The sequence below is a fragment of the Tauraco erythrolophus genome, chromosome Z (genome assembly GCF_009769465.1).
Source record: "Tauraco erythrolophus isolate bTauEry1 chromosome Z, bTauEry1.pri, whole genome shotgun sequence".
Lineage (NCBI taxonomy): Eukaryota > Metazoa > Chordata > Aves > Musophagiformes > Musophagidae > Tauraco > Tauraco erythrolophus.
Genome location: NC_141496.1, coordinates 22,313,606 through 22,334,534, shown reverse-complemented (window position 1 = coordinate 22,334,534; position 20,929 = coordinate 22,313,606). Strand labels below are relative to the sequence as shown.

The window sequence follows — 20,929 nt, the reverse complement described above, 5'->3', positions numbered from 1 at the left end:
AAAATGAGGCAGAAACCGAAGGGACTAAAACCAGGAAAATGAGAACAAGAACTAGTAATCACTGTGAACTACGGGAATTAGCTGAGGAATAGTTCACAAAAGGGAAGTAATTTTTACAAATCGTGTCCATCGTAAGCACGAGAAGTGAAATGGCAGAATATTAAAACTGAGCCACAGCTACAGACAGCTGTGTAAACCAGAAGATTAAAAGACACGTCCAGAACTCAGGTTTTTATTTTATCAGCTATCGTACGGACAGCTGAACACCAATAAACAGTAATACCAACAGTGGACGAGAACCTAAAACTGTGACGAGTCAAACCTTCACCTCTACACCAATTGTATTTTCAAGGAAATAAAAGCCTGCATCTTGCTTTCTCAACGGTAAAGCTACAGCTCTCCGTTACGTAAAAATGATCACGAACCTTGACTTGCACACACAGTATTTTAATGACACAGATTTCTTCAGCCTTGAATCTATTAATTCAGTTGACAACAGTGTAGTAATTAGAAAAAAGTTCTTCTCCTTGCTTGATGTCTCTGAGAGTGACAAGCACTACACACCTCAGGTGGCTGTAAAAAAAAGGAAAAGCAAAACATTAGGAAGTGAACAATTATGTTTCCCTTTTAATTTTCTTAATTCTTCACAGCTAGGAGCTAAAACAATGGCTCTCTCTAGGTTACTTTTGGGAGCAGCATGCATAATGCAGGCCAGGGAGCCTGGAAAAACAACACTGGAAAACAGCAAATATAAGCAAAACCAGTATAATTACCAAAAAAAGCACAGCCTATGTGGGTATGCAAACAATGTTTCAACTCACACAATTATTCGGAAATGAAAAGAATTAGTCAAGACAGAGAAAAAGACACTTACACAGACAGGAGGAGAAGCTACAGCAAAGTTCAGGGAGCAGAAATCATTCCTCTAGACATGCCTACCCACAGGTGATAGCTGGCTAAACCCGTTCTTAGCCAAACAACACCCAGAAAGACAGCTCTGAACTGCACCAGAGACCTGCTGGGACGTACAACGATGGGTGAATTCTCCATAAACCCCAAGTGAAATCAGTGGCTGGCAAACAGTTTTCTTAGAGATTTAGGAACCTACCCCTCTAAACTTCCTTTAAGTAATTGACCATGCCCGAAAGCTGAAGTATCTATTCCAGGAAGGACAGCACATTCTTCTGATGCTGATGAACTTGAAAGTGAACAGCACCAACCTAAACAGTCCCCACTACTAAGAAATTTAGTGTAAGGCTATTTTGAAACAAATCAAACAACAACAAAAAGAGAAACGAGTATCAAGAACTCTTTTACAAGACAGAAAAAGATTTAGAAACCAGATGAGCTATGTTGTTAGCACTGTAAACATCAATATTAAACCAAGCAGCTAGAAGCAGATGGGATCCTTTGTCTAGTGGCTGTACACTGGGAGAACTGATAACTGAAAGACGGTATCTTTGGGACAGATTCCAAGGAAGAGAGCAAAGTTCCCCCTTCCTGAAACGGTCCCATAGTTTAGCTCTGTTCACTGCGCTTTCACACTTCCAAGTACAGCATCCAGGCTTCCTGAAAGCTCAATCTTACCTCTTCTTTTATTAGCATTTTATTTATTTATCTGCAGATTAGAAGTGCATTTTGCCTCAACGAAGTCTACGTTTAACCAGAAAAGCTGTTTTTCCAATACGCACCGTAACTTTCTCCAACCAAACTTCACGAGTTTTAAAATTACAGCATTACATTAAAGATCTAGATGATCTGCTCTAAAATCCTTATACATTCTCTAGATGAAAAGGATTATTTGGTTCCTGAAGGTACCAACTGCACCAGAAGCGCAATATCCTTGGTGTGTTAAATTCAGGACCAGCAGGACAACTTACTTTCTCCCAGCTTGTAAGCTATTCTTGACCATATCCCAGTACAGGACATTCACTTCCAGACATATCATCTGTCCTTGTTATCTATAATGATCCTTCTCCACATTAATCTAATTGTAACTTTTCCTACATTTCCAAAGAAAAATCTGAGAAAAGTTTCTAAGTGTTTTGATTTCAAAAAGAGGTGGATTTTCAGGTCCTAATGAGGATGTTGTAATTGTGTAGCGTAACTAAAAGGGACATGCCCTTACACTGCATAGTATTTCATTTGTCTCGATACAAACTAATTTTAGGTTCCTCCTTTCAAACTTACCTGCTTGTTCCTCAGATAAGCAGAAGACATGGAGAACATGAGAGTAAGAAAGCTAAACCTCAGTCACCTTAGAAAGGCTTTGACTGGTTACAGGTTATTAACTACATTTGAAATACATGCTGAAAAATATCAGTCAGCGCTGTAACACAAGCAAAACATAACTAGTGCTTGATGGGATTCAGAAGAATGACACTACAGTGCAGCCACTGCCTGTAAAACCGTGTCTTCAGAGCTATGCTGATCTCAGAGATGTGGGAAAAGGAACAAAAAGAAATAGGCTTGCAAATCACTTAAAATTTGTCTATTCAAAGAGCTAACTCTTCCATAAAGGTGCACGCTTTTGTGTAACCCATCTTTATATGGAATAATTCTGTTCTTCAACCATGTTCGTCTTTTTTACACATGCAGTATCCTTTGTGCTGTACAAATCTATGAGCTCTCTGATTCGCTGCTAACCTCTCTATGTCATGGCTGTAGATGACGTTTGGAAGATACTGTTTCAGTTCCACTGGAAAATATCCTGGCACATCAAACTCCTGATAACACACGTTGGCTGCTTTTTCTAGAAATAAGGAAAAAAAAAGGTCTCTATGATACTGAGAAAATCTTAGATAGGGTTTAAAGATGTCTAAAAATATTGAATGATAGGGTTTACAGATGTATAAAAATATCGAATGTACTGCTGCAGAAGCATCAGATGCTTCAACAAGTCTGAAAATCATGCCTCTGTTGGGAGCTACTACACTCCTCTGAAGTCCTACTTTGAATTTACACAAGAGACAGACACACAATCAACTATAGGAGACTAAATTAATCCTTACTGCATTAAACAGGATGACCTGATTATCAACACTCATACAAAGGGGCACAACTTGCACAGGTCCAGGGGTAGCTTACCACATTGCTAAATGTTGTTAATATATATTTGCTTTTACAGTTGAAAAAAAAATCTTGAAAAAAATTTTCCTGGTGGCAAAATATATCGTAAATACAGCCAGGCAGAAAATCACCATCTGTCCAGCAGGGAGAAAGGAATTTTCATTACACAGACATTGGACCTGGAAGAAACAGTTTCATGGGACAGACCTTTTGTCTCCGTGTCAGTCAATACCTGGTTCGCTACTCCAGCAACCTTTCTGGATGCTGCTTGGAGACAGGGTATCTTCAGTGTAATGGAGGCTCTGAAAGCCACCTAGAGGCTTGGAATGGTAGCAACTGAACTTTCTGTATCTCACAACCAGTCCCATGAGTTATTTATTCCCCCAAACCTTAACACCAACACATGCTGCATAAGACAGAATAATAAATAGTTCCTCTCTTTATGTCCAACAGCTATATCATATCAACAGTTTTGTAGATTTTGAGCACAAAGATAAGGAAGTCTAAGAAAAGTACGATAGTCCAAACTAAGCAGTGATAGAATTTTACTGTATATGTCACTGTGTGCATTGTTTTCTCGTGAAGACTGCTGGAATCATACTGGGGAACCTGATCTGCCACTCTGTGTACCTTTCCCACCATCACTCATTTTGGGATGTGTGCCTTTCATTCTACATACCACGAGGGAGTCAGGGGGATCTGTGGGAGTCAGTGAGAAAAGCACAAGAATATTTGAAGCGCTGCTGCACTGAAGGATTCTAGCACCCAGCTGTCACAAAAGGCCTGAGAAACTATTAATCCCATCAGTGCTTATCTTGTTTTAAATGGCACTACTGTCTCTCAAGATCAGTATCTGATTCTCTGTGTCACTGTCAAAATAATTTATACCCATGGAGACAAACTGAAGCCTGGAAATTTCACCTGGCAACTTACCATGGGAGCAGTTGTTGACATACTGTCCCACTGCCAGTGGGTTTTGCAGGGCAGCCGTGAGCCAGCTCTCATCGCTCATTTGAAATGGGCCAAGTTGGTCTCTCCTGCTGCAAGACCTGAAAAGACTGACAGCATTAACGTGAATCACAGCTCCCTCACTTCACAGCTCATCTGTACTTCCTCCTGCAGAAACGGCCACCCTCGCCGGGTAAAGTTACAGCTGTCCAACCCATTGGGGAGACAGGACAACACCGGGGCCACAGGGGTAGGGGTGGGTGTGCAGACCAACACCTGGACGATACTTTAAAAAGTATATTTAAACTTCCCACTAGTGTGTGGTGTCTCTCAGACTCTGGTAGAAGAACCTGCACAAAACCACCAAGTACAATTCCAGAAATCAACACCAAACATTACCATTACAGAAGTATGAACACATCTCATTCACCACTGAAGACGTGAAGGTTCATTACAATATCAACTTCAAACCCACTCCCAGAATTAAAATCTGGTATTAGTATTTATTAGTGTTCAGATTAGGTATTACTTTAGATCATTTTGCTTGTTATTATTTTCTTTCTATGTCATATTTAAAGACAAAATGCCACGAATTGTATTTTAAGGTAAGTTAAAACAGTCTAGGCTAGCTGTGTCAGGGGAAGTTCAGATCGGACATTAGGAAAAAGTTCTCCACGGAGAGGGCGGCTGGTCACTGAAGAGGCTCCCCAGGGAACTGCTCACAGCACCAAGCCTTTCAGAGTTCAAGAAGCATCTGGACAATGTTCTCAGTCATATGGTTTAGTTTTAGGTAGGCCTGTGAGGAGCAGGGAGTTGGACTCAATGATCCGTATGGGTCCTTCCAACCTGAGATATTAACACTAATAATTTATCATTATTACTAAGGGTTACTGCTCCCTTCTTAAGTGCTGCTCATCTGTAGACCAGAGCCAGAGTTGCCCGATTCACCTTTTTGGTATTACTAAGTCCATTGGAGGCCTTGTTTTTTTTTTCTCCATCCACTAAGCAGATTTGCATAACAGCTCAGAAGCACTTCAAAAATTTTATGCTGCATCCTGCTCCTATTAAAACTACTTTCTTTACATGAAACAGTCTCTGTACATCAAAGCACATCTCATTGTCATTATAGATGAGGACACAACAAGTATGTAACAGATCATTACGCATGAATTGTTTGCATTACGAGATACACACAGGTGGGCAAGTCAATACAACTCAATTTAGGGTAAGACAACAGGGAACTGAGACTGTTAGTACCACTGTTTTAAATCAGCTGAGTGGCAATGCCCTATTTCTTTTGACTGCTTACCTGTACACTGATCTTGACAGTCCTTTATCATTCCCATCAATAAGGATGCCGTCTATGCACCTAAAAATAAAGGGATTGCCAAGGGACTGGAAAAAGATGGGCTCATGCTTTCTGTATACTGTACCTGTTGCAAGACAGATATGATTATTTCAGAAGAGAGTAAGTTAACTGTCAGAACAGGCTTACGGTATCATCCAGTCCTCTCCACACAGAAACTCAAAGGAGACAGAGGGGGTAGGAGAGAACAACTCTCTCAGCAAATAACACTAACACTTGTAAACCTACAAGCTCTTAGACACATCTTTGTGGGATGCAAAAAAAACCTACACGAGCTGAGATATTGCAAAGAGAGAAGCCGTTGAAGGGAATCATTAAAGGCTAGGCCTGTGTCCAGTATCCATGTGAGAGGCAGATAAAGCATCGCAGCCAACTGGCCTGCTTCAGAGAGGAAAACTTCAAGTGATGTTTGTTCAACAAAGCGCAGCTGAGGATACTAAGCTGTTTTATTACTACTGTGTCAGGACACTTCGAAAAGCACACATGCAGACAGCAAAGAACCTGAAACACCCCCCTCCAGCACCCTCATCAGAGATTTTGCTTGGTACAGGAGAGGCCAAGCACCAAACCAAGAACAGACAAGTTGTTTCAGCAGACCTTTCCCCTCATCTGTGGATATGATTCAACCTGCCCTGGCTTCCAAGGACAGGCAAGTGACAGCAGGCTGGCTTGCAATTTTTCATGACATTGCAGTCCTGCATCCCTCACACCCACTACAGCTTCTTCAGCAACCCTCTGCAGAAATCCTCCATCACAATCTCAGGAGGAGCTAGGCGAAGGCCCTGACAGGCTGCACTCACTGCCAAACAGGCAGGAGAGCAGTGACCTGCTCTCTCCACAGGGTCCCTTCACCAGCTAGCAGCCCCACAGTTGCCTTCACACCTTTGAAAAAGGAAGGTATTTCAACAGCTCATTCTCTTGTTTTGCTTGATGAGCTGCTAGAGGAGACTCTCAATGAGCTCACACTCACATTTAGTACCTGCCTGAAATTTGAGGGTACTTGCAAGGTTGCAGGCTCATTCCCTGTGATGGTCGTTTGACAGTTACTCAATTCGCCAGTCAGTGGTAATGGCCAGACACTCCAGCTTTGGCATGGCAAAACATACTCTGATGCCCAATGCTGGGCCTAGCCCTGATCCTGCAATGCTGGTATAAGCTAGAGACCGCATGCAGGAGATGATTCTGTTGCCAGATGAAACAGAAACAAATCCAAAGCATGTCAGCAGAGCTGTTCTACTTTGACTATACTGACAGAATTACAAATCTTTTCAAGAAACGTAAGCAAATACAGTTCCAAGGAATGAGGAGGAGAAGCAGAAAAGCGCTGATTTTCCAAACATGCTTTATGGAAGAGAGTTCTGCTAAGTAAGCGTTTTATTTTCATTCTCCAATTTGTATTTTCGTGCTCTGAAAAGTTCATAGTCTTGTCCGCTGATCTGTGTGGAGATCTCTAAATTCTACTTCTCACATCCCTATCCAAAACAGAAACCTCAAAGAATAAAGCTGTACTGTTCATCTACTTGAAACTGCTCCCATCCATTTGTGTTTGAATAATCTGGAACAACTTTTCCAGCAGCTGAAAAAACAGATTTTGAGTATTCAAAGGCTGGAGGTTCTTTGTCGTTGTTTGGGTTTGGGTTTGTTTTTTTTTTTAAATAAACAAAACTATTCCAGTAATATTTCTTTGGTTATTTCCAAAAGAACTCTAGTCAGTTTATACAGAAATATTGCCATTGCCTATAACTTGTGATTTTGTTATGGAAAGACACAAATAAAACCTGTAAAATAAAAATTACTCTGGATCTTTGGTATTCTATAATTACACGGTTAGAAATCGCATCTAACTTAGTCAGAAAAAAGAACATTTCATTACCAGGATACATAGAAACAACTGTCCCTTTTGGTACAAAACCTTTGGTAACAAAGACTCCAGTTCCAGCAGACACCAGGGAACTTTGGTCTCGAGTAATATTGAATCCCAGTGTGTTAAACAGAACTTCCTCTGGACTAAACACATGTTGGCTCTGATGGTTACATGAATTTACTTTTGATCGCTTTTGCTCAACAGTCAGTAATTCCAGATATTTACATTTGATTTCTGGAAGCAAAGCCAAAATATGTGCTTGTCTACTGAAGTCATTTATGAACAGAGCTGTAAATACTTTCAGTAGTGTTTCAAAGACATCTTCATCAGAGATAATTTTGTCTTGAGAGCTTTCGGGAACATATCGGAGAGTTCTGTAAAGAACAAACAAATAATTTAGTATTACATTTTTCCTAAACAAGATACAGAAGAGCCATTTTACAGAAGCAAGTAATATACACTGCTCTTTCAAACAAAACTAAACTCTAATGTTCTTTCATACCTGTCCTACTATAAAACCATCATCTGATGTATTTACAGCAAGTGAAGTAGGTTGCAACCCACTGAGCAATTAGTGACAAACATATGGAAAATCAAATATATTATTATCAAAGGTGGTTTTTTTTTTTAATATATAGTTAATTACACTTTAAACGATGCAAGGACAATTACTATGCTAACTAGGGAGATTTTAACTTATGGTACTTACAACAATGTCATACTCATGTAAATCCAAGTATTACTTTTACCTTTAAAAAGAGGGCAAACACATAGAATCATAGAATGGTTTGGGTTGGAAGGGACCTCAAAGATCATCTAGTTCCAACCTCTCTGCCATGGGCAGAGAAATCCTCCACTACACCAGGTTGCCCAAAGCCTCATCTATCCTGGCCTTGAACACTTCCAGGGATGGGGCATCTACAACTTCTCTAGGCAATCTGTTCCAGTGCCTCACCACCCGCTGAGTGAAAAACTTCTTCCTTATATCTAATCTAAATCTGCCCTCTTTCAGTTTAAAGCCATTGCCCCTTGTCCTATCACTACATGCCCTGGTAAAAAGTCCCTCTCCAGCTTTCCAGTAGGCCCCCTTTAAACTCACAAAAAAAAAAAAAAAAAAACCAACCCACAAACAAACACACCTATCCATCTAGTTTTAACGTTAAAATACCATTTTAAAGTATCCAAGTATTACAGTTTTAAGTCAGCGAAGTGACACACAAGGCTGAAGCACTTTTACAAAGCAGCCGCCTCTCAGTGCAAAACCCGAGCTAGCTCCTGCCGGTCCTTGGTCACCCCCGAGAAGGGAGGAGGACAAGACGGGAGCTCTCACCCACCTCCAGCAGCTACTCGAAGCCGGAAAACCCTGCTGGAAACCCACTCGGCGGCACCGGCTGCCGGGCGGGCCTCTCCCCAAGCAGCCTCACCGCAAAGCCCAGAAGCCTGCCCCCTCCGCCTCACCTGCGCTTGCGGCGGAGGTTAAGGGCCAGCCAGGGCACGAAGCGGTACTTGTAAGCGTCCCACCGCCGCCACAGGGCTCGCAACATGGCGGCGGCCGAGCGACGCCCCCTCCCTCACGACCGCCCCCTCTCGAGCCGCGCCCGCGCAACCGGTCTGGCCAATCCCCGCTCTGGACGCGCGGACGTGGGTGCGTACGGAGCTGCCATTGGTCAGTGCGAGGGGAGGGGCGGGGAGAGCAGCGCGCGTGGCGGTGAGGGGCGTCCGGGCTCCGGATTTCGGCCACCGGCCGAAATCCGGAGCCCGGTCGCCCCTCGCCGCCCTCTGACGTGTACTAAAACGCAATACCCCCCGCCCCTCTGCCAAGTTAACACACTTGAAGTCACAACTGCAATCCCATTCCCCTCCTCCCCCCCCCCCCCTCCGCCCCTACGTTTAGTTATTTTTTTTTAAATGAGTTTTTAAAAATGGCGATTGACACAGGTAACGGAAAAAAACCTGTATGTTCGGATAAATGCCAACGCGGAGTTGTGAATTGATCAAATCGGGCTCGAGTGGAGCTGGGAGTCCCTGTTCTTCAAAGGCTGACAGCATACGAATAGCTGCTCAGCCCTAGGATGCTATGTGTAAAGGCGTGATATATTTGCACCAAAAAAAGGAGAGCTGCAGGCACTGGAAAAGAAAACTCATGTCTCGTGTACATATTTACATATCTTAAATACGCACACACTTCTCTAAGTAAGGTTACATCACACAGAATCACAGAATGTTAGGGATTGGAAGGGACCTCAAAGGATCATCTAGTCCAATTCCACTGCCTGAGCAGGACCACCTAGATGAGATCACACAAGAACGCGCCCAGGCAGAACATGTCCCTCCTGTGTTTCATTAAACAATCCAAAAAGGCAAAATCTGACACCAAGAGATTAGAAAATTAGCTAGAAGCAGCAGTTGAACTCAACTCTCTTGACAACTCTGCAACCATCAGCAAGCCCAGCACTATCAGATTAGCTTTCCAAAATTATCCTGTGCCTGCCTCTAGTGACGCTGAAGACTTAGTGTCTCACGTGATTGACTTCATAAAAGGAGCAGATCAATAGCCCAGAGTTGAAACCTGTTAACCTTTCTGTCCACGCTTTTGACTAGTATTTGGCCCTGGTGACAAGAAGACATGACTTGTGCTTTGTAGCATCCATAAATGACTGCAGCTTGAAAGGTGCAGCCTGCTTACCGGTGTGAACCCGTCTGCTGCATTTACAGCAAACCTAATTAGACTGACAGAAGGGATGTGCTGCAAATCACGAGCATTTACCACTCGAGTGCATGTGGGGTGGGGGCATAAGCTCTTCTGGTGCCACATTCTACCATCATTTGTAAAAGAAAACAAACAAAAAAATCTAGCAAACCAAACACTCGCTCAGCAATCGATCTTCAAAAGTTAACAAAGGCTCCCAAATAATTCTTTACAAATCGTTACGTTGAGAGATGTCAAGATAAAGGCAATGTTATCTCCTTGGCCACTGTTCTCGCTTATCTGCTTGGGTACCTACTTTAATAATTTTTTTTCTCTTTGGATGATGCTCCTTATCTGCAGTTTTACTTAAAATCTACCAATAAAGTCAAAAGTTATTGGGAAAATGAGACAGAACGTGACAGCACGTATCTTACTTTCTTAGGAAACTAGTTTAAAAAATAATCATATGGAGCTAGTGTTTGAGAACTGGTTTTGGGGTGAACAGAGAAATCACACTGCAAACCACTGTAAAGACTTATACTCCTGTGTCTCGACCTGAACTCTTGCCAAGAGTTTGGGGTTTTGTGAGCCAGTCCCACCGAAGCAACAAAACAAGCAGAATTAACCTCCTGTCTCAGAGCCTTGCAAATATTTCTAAATTGCCTCTTTATTCATTCCATGTTCACTTTAATTCTGTTGTTAGCCTTGCACACCTTTTCTGAGCAGAGGAACTGCGTTGATGATACATTGCAAACTGAAGTAACTGAGGGAAACAGAACGAAACGGCACAGTCGTTGCCTCTAAATGCTTTCCGGCCATCTTCTGGACTTTCTTGGTAATGACAGGGAAGACAGACCTCCCTTCACAACTTAAATCCTGCATTTCAGCAGCTGTGTGCCATAAGGTGAAAACAGTTTACTACAGAACTCCTGAATCTTACAGTACTGTGTGGTAGTTATAATGTTGCAGTCTCCTTTTTAGGAACAAGAAATGGCAGAGATCAGAACATGTTGGAATGTCGTGAGGACCATGTATTTCCTCTTCATCATCTGAGTGGGCACCTTGTACGCATGGCTGTTCTGACCTGTTCTGACCACCTCCCAAGACACTTATTTCCCTCACTAACTTTTCTCTCATTGCCCAGTCTTCCTTGCTGAGCTGAACGACGAGATTCAGGAGTTCTGTAGTAAATTAAATAAAGGAGGATACACTACAACTCAATTTATCTTTTATTTTATTCTTGTCATATATTCCCCTTGAAATTTCAGTTAGTACATTTTTATGATTTAAAAAATCAGATATTAGAATTTATCTGAAGATTTCTGCGGCTAATTTTTGCTTGTGAATTGATATGTTCATCTCGTATTTGCAGAAAGTCATATAACTAATGGAGGTTATAAAGAGAGTGATCCTTCAAAATGTAGAATTTAGTAGTGACAAAAAAGGCTGCAGAACACTTGAGCTTAATTTTCAGGTATATAAAAAAAATGATTAATTAAAAAAATACCACAAATACAGGAGAAACATAAGCAACTGAAACAAGCCCTAGCTTTGCAATAGATGTTCAGATTGCCTGAATAAGGAAAGGCTTCTGTTTGCTACTAGAAATCATAACCAACAGAATAATTTCACTGAAAACACAAAATAACAGATTAGCTTCCAAGATACACCTCAGTGGCTCCAGAATGGATTGTATGGATCGTCCACTCCTAGATCATAAACAAGCTTCAGCAGTGTCTCGTGCACGCAGGTGACTCACAGGGGGTGGTAAAAGCGACCCAGCCTTGGATCACATTGAGGCCCTATCTCTGCAGGGACCGCCCATGGGGGGCTGGGTAGATAGCTCAGCCCTGAGCTGTCCAATAAGCCCCAGACTTAACAGGACACTGCCGCATCATTCAAAGAACCAAAACTTGAGTTGAGCCTTGAAATGCCTCAACAAATAACATGCCCGAGTCTCAATCCAACCATTATTCAGTTGCCCTGACACAGTAAGGAAAAGAAGCTGGACGGTTTCAGCTTCAGCTGACAATCTTGTCTACTCAATCACAGATGAGCAAAGAGAAGTAAGAAGTAGAGTATACGAAACTGAACCTCACCTACGGATGAATAAAGAAAGATAAGGGGAAACTCTGCCACACCGCCCAAGGTAATGATACAATCCACTCAGGCATAGTCCTACACACAGTTACATAAATCAAGGGATAAAACCCCTACGATTCAGGTTGGGAACTGGGAGTCGCTTCTCCAACTACACAGCTGGCCCGTGAGGAGACCCTTCCCCCTTGATCAGTACGCAGGCCAGGGCAACTTCCCCTGAGGCTGAGAGTCCTTCGCTGGAGAGGTAAGTGAATATTTAGCATAGGTGAGTAACTAACGTCCACGTAACATCTAGCAGCCTTGTTGTGTTGGAACAGCGTGTTCTGTGAATCTCCGGTGTGTTGTAGCAGTGTATTGTAACCGCGTATTCTTGTTCTTAAATTGCGGCAGCGCCCTCCTCCATTGCATCTGTGAAACCCGCGACAGTGGCATGTTGAATTCTCAAGCGCAGTTCAAATAAATTGTTGGCTTGAACTTTGCAGTCGAATCTCTTTGCCACACCGATCTGAACAAATCAACTCACCTGACCTGGTAATTAACAGTTACATTGGCAGTAAGTAATGCAAAATTTAGACATTCAGTGTTTGGTCTAAGGGCCTAAGCAAGTGACGATCATAGATACTGTCGTCGTGAGTAGTGCCTACCTTTACTATTGATTAAAAATGTTTGTTGCTGCCTTTTGTCTAAGCATTGTTTATTGATACACCTAAGACATGGATGTATCAGCCGGTACTCATTTATATGTGTACTAGAAACTAAGCCTTGATATATTGAGTGTTTACATATGAACTTGTGTATAAACAGTGAAGTGTACCAGAAATGTTTTATTCACTTCGGGAGACTGAATGTATTCACATTACAATAAGCAAAGGACAAAATTTGTTCAAAAACTTTTATTTACTATAAAGACAAAAAACACCAAAATAGGTACAAATTATACTATATAAAATTGGTTCAATGGGGTAAAAACTTTTAATTAAAATATCTTGATATATTTAAAATAACAAAGGATACAATGAAGCCAAATTTCTTAACCCAGAGATTTCTGTAAAATTTGTTTGCACAATAAGGTGCTAATAGAAGTTAGCCCTTGAGCCCTGGAAGTCTTAGGAATCAGTCACATAGCAAATATAATTTCATTGTGAAAGTGAACTTTGGTAGAAGAAACTCTATAGGACACCTGAGGTAGTAGAAACTGGAATAAACAGCAGTAGACGTTATTTACAACTTAAGTACCAAATAACATTAAGAACACACAAAAATAATTACACAATACAATTTTCAGTCCAGCTTTGATCCAAAGAAAATAAGAACATTACATCACATCTGCATTTTAAAAACACCACAATTACCAGCAAGCTGAGGGAAACGCAAACAAACTCAAACAAACGCATTTGGACACCTAGAGGCAGTCTGAGTTTGAAATGTGGCAGGCATGGTGATCTACAAAGTAATACTGATTAGCTGAGGTTCATCAGTTTATACAGTTTACATTTCTGCCAGAAACAGTATTAAATCTGACAACTGATCTTCCAGTACATGAATTGGCAAGAGTGCATCCTTTAAAGCTTGCACATAAGAAAGACTTGGAAACAATCTTATTAGAATGAGAAATTCTAAAGTGGTCAAAAAAAAAAATAAAGTCAAGTACAAAACAGTTAGAGCTACCAAACTTCACATTTCGGTATTATCTTTTTAACTCTTCAAAGTCTGCCAATCTTCCAAAACAAAGGAATGTAAAATTTCCAAAAGAAACACATTCACAACTAATGACACTGCTTTTTTTTTTATTAGTATGAGCACTATCATTCCTGTAAACTTATCTTTAAGATGTTTTACTTCCAATTTGTATTGTACATTTTTAATGTACTATAGCTTATATAGTTTGTCCTGAGTCTTTGAAAATAACCAATTCTATTTCAGTCCAACAATCCAACCAGCTTCTGAAGAGTTAAAACATAAACAGTATTTTTTTCCAAATGGATTAAACACAATCAATATTTCATTTAAAAAGATCCCCTTTCTTAAAAAAGCAAAAGAAAAGCTGCCATTTTCCTTCAGAATTACATGCATCAGAATCTAAAAACTTGCCGTTAATTTTTAAATCCTGTTTTAAAAAAACACACCTGCCAAAACCACAAGTTTTGCACTACAGGTGAAGCTTTACTTCACATTTTACTTTATCTTGCTTTTCAAGTCCAAGTTTGTTACCTGTTAAAATAAATACCTTTCTTATGGTAATATTTTTAACATCTTCAAATTAAATTATCACTAATGGCTACAGTAAATAGATGATGTATGGCGGCAGAAGGAAAACAGCAGGTAAAACTTGTTATCAGTAGAGAATGTGACCTCAGTTTTGTTACACAAAGAATGAGATTTGCTCAAAGTTGGCACCTTCTCCCACCGAAGTACAGGACAAAGTCTCCCGTAAACTTTAATGGGAGCTGGGTTTGGAGCCTTTGACATGAAACTTCCCTACATGATTTTACTGAAGAAACTGCTATATGAAAACAAGGCTCAACAACTTTTAGCATGATTCAGACTAAGTTGTTTTATGCAGAACAATCTTGTTTTTTCTTTTTTTTTTTTTTTTTAAATAACCTATACTATCAGAGCCTTCAACACTGCCTTGTTGAAGGCAACATTTTATTACAGATTTCCAGCAAATCTGTTTTAAAAACTCCTGTGTCAGTAAGACGTTCTATGACACAGTTTGCATCTTTTTCTAAAGACTATTAAAATATCCCCTTTATCTTAAAGTTAAAAATACAATGAAAACAAACTTTAATTTCAAAAGAAATTACATGGCCAGCAGTAAGCGCACAGTGAATCACAACTGCCTGCTCTTTAAGGAAGGCAAAATGTTTTCTAAAGTATCCATCAATGTTTGGATTCGTTACTCAGAGAACTTTGTATAATTAAAAGAGACAGATAGAGAACTTCCTTTCAACCAGTGCTGAAAAGTGACTAATTGCAGAACTCTCTGCTTACATCTACATGATGCGAAATGGAACAGCGATTGCTATATTAAAATAGATCCTGAGCCTCTCAGCTGCTAATATTGCTGAAAAAGTGCTCCGAATAAAATAAAAATCACTTATCTGCTAAAGAATCGTGCAGATTTAAGGAAAAACGATTTTGTGTTCACACAGAGCCAGATGTTCAAAAAGGCACGGTTTATATATCTCCGCACAAGTCATGAAACGTTGCACACTGAGCTTAGGTAAAGATCTCGATTTGTCAATCACATACTTAGGCAAGGTCCTCCGCTGGCCTTAAGTCCTTGATGCATCTATCACTAAGGCCAGCAGAACAAGATAATTTGCTGTACTTAACTGCGCTGCAAGACTCTGTATTCAGTAGCATCATCTTCAGTATATCAGTATATGGGTAACGTAAGTCGCTACCACGTAGTACGGAAGACTGGGTGTTTCAGCAGCTCCCTGGATGGGGGTCTGTCCTGAGGCTGAAGTTCCAAACACCGAAGAGTCACGTCTTTCAAGCCAGGAGACAGATGTGTAGGGATTGATGGAGCAGTAGTTGCACTAGCAATCTGAACAAAGGCAAAAGTCATTTTTTAGAAGTCAGGGATTCTTAAGCCCCCTCTCCTACCCCAAAAGTCTTCCACAAGCTGACCATTTTCAGCTGACGAGTTATATTTACGAGCGTTTATCCACTTGGCATATTTCCTACTGCAGTCTGGAGACTGCATTACTGCTTCCATTTCATAAAATGGGTCTTAAGTTGCCCTTAGGTCTCTTTCCCCAATAACATAAGTTCTACTGCCTTTCACAGTCTTCCTCTCTCCTCACACTTTTCTCTAATTTTTCTTCTTACAGCAAGATTCTGCAGCGGAGCAGACCATAAGAAAAGCTCTTATGCCACACAGAGGTAATTCTTTAGTCTCCTAGTTGCCATCGCTGTTAACTGGCATAAGCCAACATGGAGGTACATTACGCTGAGCGATGTTACATTACGATATGTTCAGCAGGGTATGCTTGCATTGTGTCTTTCTGTATTTCTGCTGCCACCCCAACGGGCTATATCTTTCTCAGACAGATGCAGACCCCTCCCAACCAAATTAATTCTGGTCTTCTCTAGATGAAATTAAGCAAGATGATTGAGAACACTAGGGTGGCACCACCAGGTAGACAGGGAACCGAGACAATTAGATCTCTTATCACAAGTGATTTGTACCTAATTGGAAGGTATCTGAATACTGCTGTGCTACTTCTGTTTTGTGGAAACACTTTCTTTGCTCATGCTGGTGAAGATGCTAATCACTTTCTTCAATTGCAGCAATATTTTCTTCATTAATGCCGACAGTTCAACAAGACTTTTAGAATTAAATATACCTAATTGATTTTAGTAAAAAACATGAATGCCAATATGGATGACCTAGAAAAGGGAGGGGCAACATTCATATAAAGCACAGCACAACAGTAGATATTTTTCAGCGTAATCTGAACGTAGAACACCAGTTTTTTACCAAAGGACATTCCCTGCTATTGAATATGAATGCAAACAAATGTTTTATGGCAGAAATACTTCTTTTGCTCCTGTATTTTACAAGATTGTAAAAAATAGTTCAAATCCCAATCTTCTGCCTAAAGACCAACTCTATTCTCAAGGATTTTTTTAGCCTGTTACACCAAGTATTTATATCTTAGAACAGAGTTTTTTCTGCATATTATTGTGTTGGTAGCCCTTCTTTTTTTTTTTGAACAAGCGAGTATTGATTTTGTACTAACAGCTCCAATATAAACAGCTACTGCAACAACCCCTACTACTTTTACACTTTCCTAAAATTCACATTGCTGTACATGAAATTAGTCAGCATGTTTTGTAGCATGTTTGTAGCAACAAAATACCTCACCTTAAATATCAGAGCAAGATGATTGGAGTGTTTCTCTGCATTCCAGGGAGGTTTAGCACAAGCCATTTCTATGACAACACAGCCAACGCTCCACACATCACAGCTCCTACCATATTGCTGACCTCTCAGAACCTGAACAGACAGATAGATCAAAGCTCAGATTATCCACTTCAAAGTCCCTTAACTCTTAAGTAATTCAGATTAAAAAAAAAATATCATCAACTAAGTGCATTCTGATTAACATTTCAGGATGAGAGTGATCAGTGATGTAAATGTTGTGAAATTTATCTAGCTGTAGAGAGCTAGTAAATAAAATGCCTGATCAAGGGGCACAGAAGAGTACCTTGCAATAGTGAGCTTTTGACCAAATGGTCATTTGGGATTTAGTAACAATGCTTATGATAGATATACCTTGCAACAAACTACTTAAACCAACTTTGACAGTGAGAAAGAAGTGTCTATCACCATGTTGGAATCATTCCTATTCTTTAGAACAAGTACACTTAAAACATATTTGAAGCATTTACACTGATTTTCTGTTAATTTGGCTGTATGAATTAGCTTAAAGAGTTCAAATGATCTTTTTGAAGTAACGTCCAAAACTGGTTTCTTACCTCCGGTGCCATAAATGCAATAGTTCCCAACAATTGTCCCTGAAACTCCCCAGCACCAGTTCCTTTTGATGCCAACCTGGCTGCAGCTCCAAAATCAGCAATTCTTAGTCTATGACCTGTACTGTCAATTAGCAAATTGGCACCTGTCAACAGCATAATAGAAATACTGCTAGTTGGCTTTCTGTTAAAGGCAAAAGGATAAACAGACACTCTTCGTCCCTCCATTTCAAAACCATAAATAAGTTGATGTTCCCCACCCCCAATATGAAGGAAATAAAATCAAGGACAGAGTTTAATAATGTCACTTTTCTGTTATGCCTGAATGATCCTGCACACAGCTTGAGGCTGAGAGATTTAGAGAAGCAATCAAACTTTTGAAGTAGGGCAAACACAGGATTCTGGAACAATGCCTGGAGACAGAATAATGAAAGAAAACGGTGACCTAAAACCCTGGAGGTTTTTATTGCCTGCAGCTCCCTGTGAAATTTAAACTTATTTCATTCTTAAGCAACTTTGAGTTGTCTTGAAGAGATTTAGAGCAATTGAAAATTTTCCTATTTCAAGAAGAAATATTAAAGACAAATATTTGCCATCACTATGTTGCTTCTTATCTGCATATCTCTCCAGCTCAACAGCTATAGTGACATTAAAGGGAAAAGTCTACCAAGACTGGTATTACTCAGTAAAGTCCACATTTTACTCAAACACAGTACAACTGCATTTATGTTCAATTAGGATGAAGGAAGAAAACTCATCACAATATTCCTATACACATTAGAAACCTGATCTCTTTATCTTGGATTGTTCGGAGATTTGTCTCAAGTCAAAATAGATGCTTTCTGGATATTCATTTCTAAAAGACATTCTAAATTCTCACCTTTAACATCTCTGTGGATTATCTGATTCTCATGGAGGTAAGAAAGGCCACGTAACAGTTGTTCTGTGTAATTAATAATTACTGATTCTTTGAAGGCTCCATATTTACTTAACAAATGAGCAACTGAACCCCCTGGAAGATAAAAAATACATTTAATCAACACTTATATTTTATATTAATAGAATACAGCACTCCCTCCTAAAATTGGAACTTGGTATTGGTATTCCTAATTTATAACTAGATTTCTCCTCCCATCAAAAAAACCAAAACCATTAAAAAGTTTCACAGGCAGAAGTAATATACTGGATTACTTTCTACTTGGAACTGAACTCATTAAAGACACAAGTCTTCATGCTTCCTAATAGCGTTATACTTCCTTAACAGAATGTACAAATTTTTTAGTGTACAAAGTACTGTTGCTGATAAAAACCTACACATTTATCCACACTTTGCATTATTGTTCAAGTAGCAGAACACAGCTTTCTTTGAGGCAATAGATATGTGCAGCCTCCAGTAAGCGTTCCCTCTGAGGATCTTAATTTACTTTCGTTACCATGCAAGTACCAATATGTAGAAGCAAGTAGACAAGCAAGAAAAAGCAGTATCTTTATTTTCCAAAACAGGCATCTAGATCTTCAAGATTTTGGATTTCCATCATGCTTCTCAAAGCATTCTGTATAACTTGGGCTTGAATGAGGTAAAGCCAATTCCTGGTATTCCATTATCTAATAATTTTTCAGAATAATTATACTTAAAAAAGTTAAACACCCTTAGTTTTGAGAAAACATTTTCTGCGTTATTGTTTGTACTAACACATACTTGGGCTTTGCTTGTTAGCACTCTGGTATTGTGTGCTGGTTTTGGCTGGGATAGAGTTAAGTTTCTTCATAGTAGCTGGTACGGGATTACATTTTGGATTTGTGCGGAAAACAGTGTTGATACTCATAGAATGGTTCGGGTTGGAAGGGACCTTAAAGATCATCTAGTTCCAACCCCCCTGCCATGGGCAGAAAAATCCTCCACTACACCAGGTTGCCTAAAGCCTCATCCAACCTGGCCTTGAACACTTCCAGGGATGGGGCATCCACAACTTCTCTGGGCAACCTGTTCCACTACCTCACCACCCTCAATGTAAAAAATTTCTTCCTTATATCTAATCAAAATCTGCCCTCTTTCAGTTTGAATCCATTGCCCCTTGTCCTACCACTACACGCCCTTGTAAAAAGTCCCTCTCCAGCTTTCCTGTAGGCCCCCTTTAAGTACTGGAAAGATGCTATAAGATCACCCCGGAGCCTTCTCTTCTCCAGCCTGAACGGCCCCAACTCTCTCAGCCTGTCTTCATAGCAGAGGTGATCCAGCCCTCGGATCATCTTCGTGGCCCTCCTCTGGATCCGCTCCAGCAGCTACATGTCCTTCTTATGTTGGGGACTCCAGAGCTGAATGCAGTATTCCAGGTGGGGTCTCATGAGAGCAGAGTAGAGGGGCAGAATCACCACCCTCGACCTGCTGGCCACACTTCTTTGGATGCAGCCCAGGATACAATTTGCTTTCTGGGCTGCCAGCGCACATTAACGGCTCATGGTGAGCTTCTCATCCACCAGCACTCCCAAGTCCTTTTCCTCAGGGCTGCTCTCAATCCATTCTCCACCCAGCCTGTACTTGTGCTTGGGATTGCCCCGACCCACGTGCAAGACCTTGCACTTGGCCCTGTTGAACTTCATGAGGTTCTCACAGGCCCACCTCTCCAGCCTGTCAAGGTCCCTCTCGATGGCATCCCATCCCTCCAGTGTGTCCACAACACCACACAACTTGGTGTCATCTGCAAACTTGCTGAGGGTGCACTCAATCCCACTGTCCATGTCTCCAACAAAGACGTTAAATAGCACTGGTCCCAGTACCGACCCCTGAGGAACACCACTTGTCACTGGCCTCCACGTGGACATTGAACCGTTGACCACAACTCTTTGAGTGCGACCATTCAGCCAATTCCTTATCCACCGAGTGGTCCATCTATCAAAACTATGTCTCTCCACTTTAGAGACAAGGATGTCGCGTGGGACAGTATCAAATGCTTTGGATAAGTCCAGGTAGATGATGTCAGTTGCTTTTCCCCTATCCATCAATGCTGTAACCTCATCATAGAAGGCCACCAAAAGTCAGGCAGAATTTGCCCTTAGTGAGGCCCTGTTGGCTGTCACAAATCACCTTATTTTCTATGGGCCTTAGCATAGTCACCAGGAGGATCTGCTCCATGATCTTGCCAGGCACAGAGGTGAGACTGACTGGCCTGTAGTTCCCTGGGTCTTCTCTTCTTTCCCCCTTTTTAAAGATGAGGGCTATGTTTCCTCTTTTCCAGTCATTGAGAACTTCACCAGACTGCCACGACTTCTGAAATATGATGGATAGTGGCTTAGCAACTTCATCTGCCAGTTCTCTCAGGACCCACGGATGCACCTCGTCTGGTCCCATGGACTTGTCCATCTTCAGGTTCTTAAGATGGTCTCGGACCTGATCTTCTCCTGC

General features: G+C 40.9%; 2 protein-coding genes across 3 annotated transcripts in view; both read right to left on the bottom strand.

Annotated features, from left to right (window-relative positions):
- Positions 1–272: 272 nt before the first annotated feature.
- SETD9 (SET domain containing 9) lies at positions 273–11,907 on the bottom strand. Of its 2 annotated transcripts, none has more exons than XM_086629590.1 (6): positions 11,888–11,907; positions 7,257–7,621; positions 5,327–5,450; positions 4,003–4,118; positions 2,647–2,752; positions 273–573 (listed from the first exon to the last, which is right to left on the bottom strand). In XM_086629590.1, the coding sequence occupies exons 1-6, from the start codon at positions 11,905–11,907 to the stop codon at positions 486–488; spliced, it is 819 nt and encodes a 272-aa protein (XP_086485716.1). In that variant the 3' UTR covers positions 273–485. The 2 variants fall into 2 exon arrangements, with proteins under 2 accessions (XP_086485716.1, XP_086485715.1); XM_086629589.1 differs by lacking the exon at positions 11,888–11,907 and adding an exon at positions 8,706–8,796.
- A 3,535-nt stretch (positions 11,908–15,442) lies between these two features.
- MAP3K1 (mitogen-activated protein kinase kinase kinase 1) overlaps positions 15,443–20,929 on the bottom strand; it is a 68,780-nt gene continuing 63,293 nt past the window's right edge. Inside the window, exons 17-20 of the mRNA XM_086628905.1 lie at positions 18,407–18,538; positions 17,530–17,672; positions 16,916–17,047; positions 15,443–15,592 (exon numbers count right to left, since the gene is read on the bottom strand). Of these exons, the coding sequence (XP_086485031.1) occupies positions 15,443–15,592; positions 16,916–17,047; positions 17,530–17,672; positions 18,407–18,538 (557 nt within the window). The remainder of the gene's footprint in view (positions 15,593–16,915; positions 17,048–17,529; positions 17,673–18,406; positions 18,539–20,929) is intronic.